The following is a 10,738-nucleotide window of genomic DNA, read 5'->3' on the forward strand; positions in this document are numbered from 1 at the left end:
ACAGTACATGGTTGCATGGTTACTGAGTGTGCACCATCTCTCTCTCTCTCTCTCTCTCTCTCTCTCGCTCTCTCTCTCGCACACACACGCATGCACGCACGCACGCACGCACGCACGCACACACACACACACACACACACACACTTGTCTTGTTTTTGTTTTTTTAAGGGACTTTGAACTTGATTTTGCATCTTTTCTTCACAAGCTGCATTGTGATGAAAGTGTTTCTTGTATTGGCGCTCTAATTAACTGAAAAAGGAACATAGTTGCGTTTGGAAGCAGTACTAAATTGCTGCTTGTTGCAGGTTATGGTACTTTTTTTATGCCTCCGCCGCCGGCGATAGCCAGGCCGGAGGCATTATGGAAACTCCTGGCGATATCTGAGGAACGCCTTGACGGAATTTCATCAAATTTGCCTTAAACATCCACTTAGGCTCACGGATGATCTGATTAGATTTTGGTGGTCAAAGGTCAAAGGCCAAGGTCACTGTGACCTCTCGAACGCCATTTTCAAGCTTGTTAACGCGATATCTGAGGAACGCCTTGACGGAATTTCATCAAATTTGCCTTAAACATCCACTTAGGCTCAAGGATGATCTGATTAGATGTTGGTGGTCAAAGGTCAAGGTCACTGTGACCTCTCCAACACCATTTTCAAGCTTGTTAACGCCTAGACTCAGCTCTCAGTCTTAATCCGTTTCGTTTGGTGGTTAGGTGGCGCTGTTGGCGCCGCTCACCAAACGTCTGGAAACCGAGACTAGTTAACGCCATATCTCAGGAATGCCTTGACGGAATTTAATCAAATTTGCCTCAAACATTAACTTGGCCTCAAGGATGAACTGATTACATTTTGGTGGTCAAACTTCAAGGTCACTGTGACCTCACAAACGCCATTCCCAAGCTCTGTAATGCAACATCTCAGGAGCGCCTTGACGGAATTTCTTCCAATTTGCCTCAAATGGCGATTTGGACTCAAGAATGAACTAATGGCGGAGGCATAAGTCCGCTTTGCGGTCGTTCTAGTTTGACCATGTCTTACAAATTGTTATGAGAAAAGATTACAATATTTATTTTTAGGGTAACAAATACATGCAGGGACAGATATGAACACTTTTGCCTCCATATTGTTGCTAGAGCCTGATAAATCCATGTCACAGTAAGTCTTTGTGTCTTCCATACAATGAAACACCTTCTCTCGTCTTTCTCCTCAAATACCCGTCTGCACAGGTATCCTGCTCCTCTTCCTGTTAGGACTACTGCTGCCGCAATCAGCATTTGCACCAACAAACACCACATCAGCACCAACAAACACTACAATGGCAGGCTCAACAAACACCACCAACACCGCATCCACGACAGCGTCAGGTAACTCAACAAACACCACCAACACCGCATCCACAACAGCGTCAGGAAACTCAACAAACACCACCAACACCGCATCCACAACAGCGTCAGGAAACTCAACAAACACCACCAACACCGCATCCACGACAGCGTCAGGAGGCTCAACAACCACCACCAACACTGCATCCACAACAGCGTCAGGAGGCTCAACAACCACCACCAACACTGCATCCACAACAGCGTCAGGAGGCTCAACAACCACCACCAACACTGCATCCACAACAGCGTCAGGAGGCTCAACAACCACCACCAACACTGCATCCACAACAGCATCAGGAGGCTCAACAACTACCACCCAGGCTGCCACCGGCTCAACAACTACATCCATGTCTACACCTTCAGCCACAACCACCTCATCTGCCCCAATGAGCTCCACTACCTCAGGTTCCACCATGGCTACAACCACTGGTCCCTCTACCTCAAGCATGTCCACCAGTGCAGGTGTGATGACGACAACCATGGTCTCCGGAACATCGACCTCCTGGAGCTCAACTGGTACGCTGTGTGTGTCACGCCAAATAGCGAGGGACAAATTCAGTGAAAGCTTTTGGTTGTTTGTTTGATTGTGTGTAAATAGGATGGAGTGAGTGAGTCTCTACTTTTCTTTTGACATAGTCTCGCTGGCCAGCCTCCTCTCCCTACCGTGAGAGGAGTCTGACGGCGCAGGTCTCCATAGTGGGATTGCGATGGGCGGCGCTTAGCGGCAGTGCTCTTGGAAAATCGTTTCCAACAATCCAACTTGCCATTTTCAGCGTGTAGCAACGAGCTAGCGTGTAGGTTTCTGCCGTTAGCTTGCTAGCTAGTTAGCGTTGTTGTTTTCACTGAGGCGGCAGGGCACTGTTTACAGCGACACACAGGGAGGAGGGAGTGGAAGCCGCTCTGATTGACATGGTCGGAGCCAATGACAGAGCTTGTAATAAGCCGAGAGCAGACATCCGGCAGCGACTGAAACAGTCGCTCCAATGGGAGAGCAGCTGTAGAGCAGGGGAGGGCTTATCCCAGTTGCCTGTTTCCGTGCAGCCAGACGACTCTCCCGGAAGGGAGGGGAGGCTGGCCAGCGAGACTACTTTTGACATCCCTCCTGTCCTTTCGCCTGACAGGTGCCACATCTGGTGCGAGTACGACCTCGAACTCTACCTCGATGATGAGCATGGTAAGTCCAGCTTATTAGAGAGAACTTGAAGTGTACCGTGCTGTCCCTTTCTCTATCTCTCCTTCTTCCTTGTCTCTAGCTTTTCATCTACATTATGCCAATTCTCTCTCTCTCTCTCTCTCTCTCTCTCTCTCTCTCTCTCTCTCTCTCTCTGACACAGATATCCTGCCCCTCCTTCGTGTGTAACTACTCAGACTGCTACACTATGTCCACCAATCAGAATGCCACCTCATGCAATGCTACTGGTGCCTACTACTGTCAGGTAGGAAATAAAATGCTGCACCCTGAATCAGGTGATGTATTAATTATACCATCATACATGTACTATCTATGCATACACTAAAAGTTTGTGAAATTTACATATTACACAACAAACACCACGGATAACACAAGCTAACTAAGTTGCTAAAGCTAATTTGCTAACGCTAGCTACCTGAAACTCTCGTACCTCTTGCGATTGTTGGTATCCATCCGACACACCGCTGCCACCACTGTGACCGCCTCTTTAGGCTTTGCAGTTTGCACTCTTCGTAGAATAAGAACACGGAGGCTGCAGCTGATGTTGGGGCCGGTTGGGACAAGACAAGACCACCACGTCCTGCAAGCTAGACCACGAGAATAAGTGTCAAGAAAGACATGGCGCACACAAACACAATTACTTCCGTTGCCTGCCTTCAAAAATAAAAGCATGCAGAGCTCAGGACTGCGTAGCTGGTTACGACATGAACTTTGACTTTTATTCTGAAAGTCTTGACTGGAAACTAGGGGTGTCACGATACACTAATTTCACGATATGATACGATACACGATATTGGGTTCACGATAACGATACGATACAATATTTTAACAATATTCTTTTTAACAAAAGTAATTATTTATCATTTATTTAACCATGTGAGTCCCGTTGAAATCGAAACCTCTTTTCAAGGGAGCCATGGGAAAATACTGGAAAAATAGTCTTTCATTTGAAGTACACAAAATACAAAACAAATGCTGTTTTTGGAAATTGTTATTATAATAACTATAAAACAACATGGAAGATAATGCTTCTCTTGCAATAGAATGTGTCACACTGTCACAAACTAAATGTTTGTTGCATGGTGAAAGAAAAATAAATTATACAATCTATTTCTTAAATAACTCATGCTCAATGGTCCCTAAACGTATGTAATCTTATGTACCCCTTGAGCTGTTTTGCCATGCCAGTAGGAGTCTACCCCCTCACTCATGCGTGTTGATTCTGCTAAATTTGTTCTATTATTATTATTATTATTATTATTATTATTATTATTATTATTATTATTATTATTATTATTATTATTATTTTTACGATATCATTTTTTTCTGACGATACGCATATCGTGACGTTTCGATATTGCGATATATCGTGCGACGAAATATCGTGACACCCCTACTGGAAACCGTATGTTTCTACCTTGACCGTGGCCCCCAGTGGTGTGCAGCTGATGCCAGACTGGACAAGCCTCTTTTAGGCTACTGCACCAGTGTGGTAAAGTGTTACCGATAACAGAGCCTTTCCCCCCTCTATACGAGAGCGTAAGAGGAGCCAGACTCTTCCCTGCGCTGGCCTGGTACAGCGCCAAACTGAAATAGTTTGGCAAGCGAGCAACATGCCAGTCTTTGAACCGAGTCGATCGGACCTTCGGTTCAGGAGATATTGTACGGGAGTCGGGGGGAACCCCCGGATCGGGTTCCCACACACACACACACACACACACACACACACACACACACACACACCACACGCACACACACACACACACACACACACACACACACACACACACACACACACACACACACACACACACACACACACACACACACACACACACACCTATGCATAAACAGTGTTGGGAGTAACTAGTAGTTACTCTAAGTTAACTACTTTTTGCAGTAACTAGTAATCTAACTAATTACTTTTCAAATTTGGTAACTCAGTTACAGTTACTAAAATAGTAACTGGGCTTGTTACTAGTTACTTTATAGGACATGAAAATAACGGACAACTTCAGAGGATTATCCGGTTTCTGATCCTCAGACCTCATTCGGGGAGAGAGCTGCAGCTGCAGCCAGAGCCCCAGAGGCTAATGACCTTGGGTAGGCTATAAGCCTCCCCAATAAGCAAATTAATGTTCAATGCCACACTGTAAGACAATCGAAGTGGACTTTTAAAAGTAATGCAAAAGTTACTTTCCCTAGTAACTAATTACTTTGGAGTAACTAGTAACTTTAAAGTAATTAAATTACTTTTTGAGAGAAGTAACTAGTAACTGTAACTAATGACCAATTTTCAGTAACTTGCCCAACACTGATAAACAAGAGTAACAGTTTGCAGTGCCAGCAATCACACCCATTTCCTCTTCCACCCAGTTCCTCTCTGCTGCAAATAACATAATTTCCACATAGGGATCAGTAAGGGTTTGTCTTACAGTCACTTATTGGTCCATGACCTTCACAGAAGGAGAGAGAACTTGGTCCATGTTAAAGTCGAACTGAACCTGTTCGTCACGTGCATAATGAGTCCGTTTCAGACTGAAAACATAGTTTGTCTAAGATGACAGGTTGAGAGGCGGGTCATAGTATCATGTCGATGATTTTATTTGACAATTCTGGAGACTGGATTGGGCTTTGGCCAATCCTGGCGTGTTCCGCCTCCAAATCGAGTGGGATTCAGTGTGTTGTGGCGCCCCCCTCGGGAAGAGCCTTTTGACGAGCTTTAGACCCGCAGGCAGCCAGCTGCCTTCGTGTTGCCGAGCGGAGAGTGCAGCACGTCGGCCTGGAATCTCCGAAGTGCGACCCCTGACAACCAAGCTCTCGGATGCGCGCGCCATTATCGCTGCTGTAAATACGATATCCCTGGAATGCGCGTTTTAACGAGCCAGTTACATTTTTTTGCATTCTTAGAGATTATAGTTTTTGTTTTTTATCCATGTTTCTAACAATTGGCCAAGTTAGTAGTTAGTTTATGGGATAGGAATTCTGCCAGATGACAGGCACTATGCGCCATTTTCGACTTCATTTGGAAGAGAAAATTATCCAGAAATGAAGATTTGATTGACAGCTGCATGTCGTGATATGATTGGTTGAAATGGGGTAGAAATTTGATAGTACTGGGTGACGTCAGCAAACTGTAAATGACTGTTATCAATGAAATCTTGAAAAATGAACTTTTGATGTGGAAAAAGTGTGAAAAACTAAAGAAATTAGATTGTTGTGATTTGTTTTGCACACATCATTAAATAGGTGCACTGCATACCCAGGTATTTGAACTAAAAGTGAAGAAAAGTCATTCTTGGGTTCAGCTCGACTTTAAACTCATGCTACATGATGCACTCTTCGATGCATTTCTTTGAATGTGTCGTTGTGTCTCAGCTGCTCAAACAGGTGGACATGTCCTACACTGCTGGCTGCAGCGCCTCCTGTGCTGCTCCCTGTGACAACAACACCTCCAATATGACCACCTGCGCTACCAACTGCTGCAACTCTACTGACTGCCTCAATGCTACTTTTGCATCTATGATGATGACGACGACGACAACAGCAACCCCCGCCACAACAACAAGTAACCACACCCACTTCACGATGGACCTTATAATTGTTGATTGATTGAATGTCATGTGATTTCATATCAGCATATTTGCAGGCAAGCATTCAAATCCCTCGTTATTTTCATTATTTCCCTTGTGTCCTCTCAGTGGCTGTGACCACCACCACCACCGCTCCAGTCACCGTGGTAACCACCACCACCACAACAGCCGCCCCCAGCCCACAAACAACAACAGCAAACAATGTAAGGACAAGTGTGTTTGAGTGTGTGCATTGTGTGTGTGTGTGTGTGTGTGTGTGTGTGTGTGTGTGTCAGAGAGAGAGAGAGAGAGAGAGAGAGAGAGAGAGAGTCAATTAACACTTTCCTGTGACTGCATTCAACTTTATTCTCCAACCCATCTGGCACCTATACAGAGTACAAAAATCGAAAGCAGACTTTTGATAGCCTATTGGAAAGAATGACATGGCACACTGCCATCCCAAACGTTACAAAATGAAACATCTATAATCAGCATCGAATGGCGCGTTCCTTTATCGCAAAATAACTGGGATGTGGAGGCTAAATGACGTCACATCCGTTTAGTTAGCGTTCCATTTGCAGAAAAGTTGAGCTGGGAAGTTCACTGTTCACTGGTCAGATCCAGTCGCTAGCCAGGCTAGCCATTGTTAGCAATAACAGTTGACAACAAGGCATTTCGCGGCATTTTGCGCATACAAACACTGCAGCCTCATGTCCACACAGATAGAAGTTAGGCCGTGCTGTGTGTACAGCTGATTTAATGAGACACAAACAAGACAGAAGTGCTAAACAACATTACTACGATTATAACTACTGTTGTTGCGCGGCGCGGCCATCTTGGATTTTTTTAGGTCGGGGCTGCTGAGACTCCTACGAGTTTGGAATGGGAAATACCAGCTCTGATGACGTCACCGCCCAGCTCAGCAAGTCCAGAATCTGTATTTTTCCTCTTTAAATATGGATGCATCTTTTTGGCGTTGTCACTTGTTCTAACTGTCCCATCTCTTTCTGTTATAGCCTACTGTTTGAATTCAACAAGGTCATTATTAGGCTACTAATCGCGCTACCGCCACCCATTAGGCATAGAGAGCCGCAGGGATGACGCATTTTTGTAGTCGGAACGCGGAAGTCCCGGACTTCCTGGTTCTACACCGTTTCTGCCTATGGGATTTTTTAATGGGTTTTTGGCGCGATGCTTCAAATAAGGTCTGTGGGCAACGCAAGCTTAATCGAACGCGAAACAGTGTTCAGCCGGATAATCTTCACACATGAGGACCACTTTCATGAGTTTTGAAGCGTAAATGCGAGCCCTAGAAGTAAAAAGCTTGTGCTAAACTAATCCAGAACTACACACAGTGTCGCATAGGCTTCCCCGTCACGTCACCGCTCAACCTGGAGTGTTGTTGATGTGTGCGCTGCTGTGCGCTGATTACCCCGGGCTGAACGGGCTGAACCAGGTGGGGGAAAGAGAATTTCCGTGTTCGTCCTTTGAAGTGATGACGTTATTGACGTATAGCCTAATATCCCCGTCGACTCAACAGTGTAGTCTCATTTAGCCGTTTGCTAGCTAGCCGCCCTTGGCACGTAAAAGCTTCAAAACTCACGAAAGTGGTCCTCATGTGTGAAGATTATCCTACTAAACACTGGTTCGCGTTTGATTAAGCCAGCGTTGCCCAGAGAGATTATTAGAAGCATCGCGCCAAAAACCCATTCAAAAATCCCATAGACGAAAACAGTGAAGAACCAGGAGGAGTGTTAGCATCGATGATTTCCGGACTCGTTCCTGCGGCTCTCTATAGAGGAGTAGCGCCATGGGTGCAAGGCGCCACTCTTCTCTGCCACCCTCGCGCTACTCTTCTCTGCCTGTGGGTGGCAGTAAATGAAATTGCACCATTTCTCACGTCACACCTGATGACCTCTCATGGCACACAGCCTGCCACGGCACAGTGATTGAAAAACGCTCGTCTAAAGAAGTATATATAAAAAGCTGTATTTGCAAACACTGGTCACAGACCCAGGTCTGATGATGTGAGATCATCAATATCACCTCTTGTTTGTTTGTTTCCAGGGGAACAAATGCCACACAGGAAAATGTACAACTCCAGCTTGCTATAAAAAATTTGCTGAAATGGAAACGTGTATCTCCTCACAGCTCCACTGCCAGGTGAGGACTACCTGGTGCAGAGCAATATCATTTCTATGATTTCCAAAGACAAACGACTATAACATCAGCAAATCATGTTAATTTGCAACACTTAATATCACGTTCATAACTTACTATAGGCCTACTGTAGTTTAAACCAGAGGTTCTCAAATGTTTTACAGCCAAGGACCCCTTACAAGATAGAAAATATATGGGGACCTCCTCATTCTGATTTGTGGCCTAAGCTTAATTGTTTCCACGGCAACGTGCTCGACTTTTAAATTGATAGGTTTGTTAGATTAGAATGTAATCATTTTAAATTTAAAGCATACAATATTTTTGTTGAACTATAGCTTTTGCAAAAAAAAAAAAAAAGGTTTATTTTTATTTTGCTGGAAACTTTTCGCGGACCCCCTGGCAAAGTGCCACGGACCCCCATTTGAGAACCACTGGTTTATTCTGTTTTTGTACGATTTTTGTACGATTTAAACACCGCAGTCTAATATTTAGACTTTAGCAAAGCCTGTTAGGTCCCCCACCACCATCCTTTTCTCACGTGCCCCTTATGTCTTCCCAGCTGATAAAGACCACGACCAAAGACAAAAAGGTGCAGTGGTCAGCGGGCTGCACCGCTAACTGCTCTGGCAAACCCTCTTGCAAGACGGCGTCCACAACCCCACCATGTCATCAAGAATGCTGCAATGCCACCAAAGCCTCCTGCCTATTTCTGAACGGCACACTGAATGTTCCCTCCTTCGCCACCAGGGGTCCTCATCTCCACATAGAACTGATTGTGGCCATGTTATGTTGGCTGCTGTGCATCAGTTCACTGATATGAGTGAGTGAGCAGAGGGGCCCTCAGGAAACCAGAGCCTTCATGTCATTTATACTCACTCCAGATCAAAGTTTAGCATGTTATAGTAAATTATTGATTGATCGCTTATTAATTGGTTGTTGATCATTTCATTTATGGAACAGAGTCGATAATGATCAACAACCAATTAATAAGCGATCATTCAATAATTTACTATAACAAGCACTGCAAAGGTTAACACGACTTCAGTTCCAATCATTTATCTCCTGTTCTCATCACATTTGATTGTATGTATGTATGTATGTATGTATATATATATATATATATATATATATATATATATATATATATATATATATATATATATATATATATATATATATATATATATATATATATATAGTATGTATGTATGTATGTATGCCATTATGTGAATATATGTTAAGCTTCAGTCCCAGTGTGTCATTGAATGATTGTGTTTGTATGTTATTCAGATTAACTTTTGTATGACACCCCTCCAAACATTTTATTTTATTTTATGTTCAAGACAAATGACAAATGGCTTTGAACAGTATTTCTGAAAGATATTAACTGAAATCGGGCAATGCCAAAAGCAACTCATCAGAACAACCATTATGTAATGTGCAGGTCTTAACATACTGAAAACACTATTGTGCTCCTATAGAGACAGTCCGCATGTCTGGGAACGCCCACAAAATGTCAAGCGGCTGGCCCGCGAGTGGGGTAAAACCGCCCATATATCTCACGGGCTGACTCACCAAAAGACGGTGCTGCGGCTCTAAACTACAGGTTTGGGGGGTTCTAGAGCAGAACACAAGACGTCTGCTCAGATGTGCGTTTACTGCTGTGGTTAAATCCCCCGATCGTGTCTGCCTGGGCTGGGCTATCAGCTAAATTCTAACTTTGCTGAATGGATAGAACGGGGGTTTTTACCCCACCCTGACCCCGCCCCCAGCCAGGCTGAGCCAGCTAAACCATGACGAGACGTGGCCTCTACCTTATGCCGCCCATAGAGCCTAGAGATGCACCCATTTTACACACCTACAGATCTAGTTTGGGAGCATGGAAGCGTAAAAGCTGACATGCTATAGTTATAAGCTTCCTATACCAAACTTGTTTTCTACATTATAAGTTTCAAGCCATTGTGAGAATCATGCAGCTATGGATCTGTAGGGACGCACTTTATGAAGAAGAAATCGGTTGGGCTGTTTCCGAATGTTTTGTAGGTTTACTGAAGCATTTTATTTTGTATGTAATCATAATGCACTGCAACTCCATTAAGCTACTCTGTGTGAATCGTGAGATGGCTGTCTACACTATGGTTCTATGGAGTTTATTTTGTGATATACCGGTGTCATCATGGCAAATGTTACAGATATTAAGTTAATAGATTTGGGCAAATTTGAGAACTGTGTCAATATATTCTACGATTTGTATATTGTATAAAATATGATGACTGTGCTTGAAAATGAGATAAATATAATAAAAATATATTAAAAATACAATGACGGGGCATCCCGGGTTCAAATCCGACCCATGGTCCTTTGTTGCATGTCATCCCCGCTCTCTCTCTCCCACCTTCCTGTCTGCCTACTGTCCTATCCAATAAAGGCA

General features: G+C 44.1%; 1 protein-coding gene across 1 annotated transcript in view; it reads left to right on the forward strand.

Annotated features, from left to right (window-relative positions):
• LOC310798828 (uncharacterized protein) overlaps positions 1-9,418 on the forward strand; it is a 10,709-nt gene extending 1,291 nt beyond the window's left edge. The window contains exons 2-8 of the mRNA XM_083661385.1: positions 1,228-1,899; positions 2,505-2,557; positions 2,718-2,819; positions 5,954-6,143; positions 6,277-6,371; positions 8,215-8,310; positions 8,867-9,418. Of these exons, the coding sequence (XP_083517511.1) occupies positions 1,228-1,899; positions 2,505-2,557; positions 2,718-2,819; positions 5,954-6,143; positions 6,277-6,371; positions 8,215-8,310; positions 8,867-9,127 (1,469 nt within the window). The 3' untranslated portion in view covers positions 9,128-9,418. The remainder of the gene's footprint in view (positions 1-1,227; positions 1,900-2,504; positions 2,558-2,717; positions 2,820-5,953; positions 6,144-6,276; positions 6,372-8,214; positions 8,311-8,866) is intronic.
• The last annotated feature ends 1,320 nt before the right edge of the window (positions 9,419-10,738 follow it).

This window comes from Poromitra crassiceps (assembly GCF_964638095.1).
Source record: "Poromitra crassiceps genome assembly, chromosome: 26".
In the NCBI taxonomy this organism is placed as follows: Eukaryota; Metazoa; Chordata; class Actinopteri; order Beryciformes; family Melamphaidae; genus Poromitra; species Poromitra crassiceps.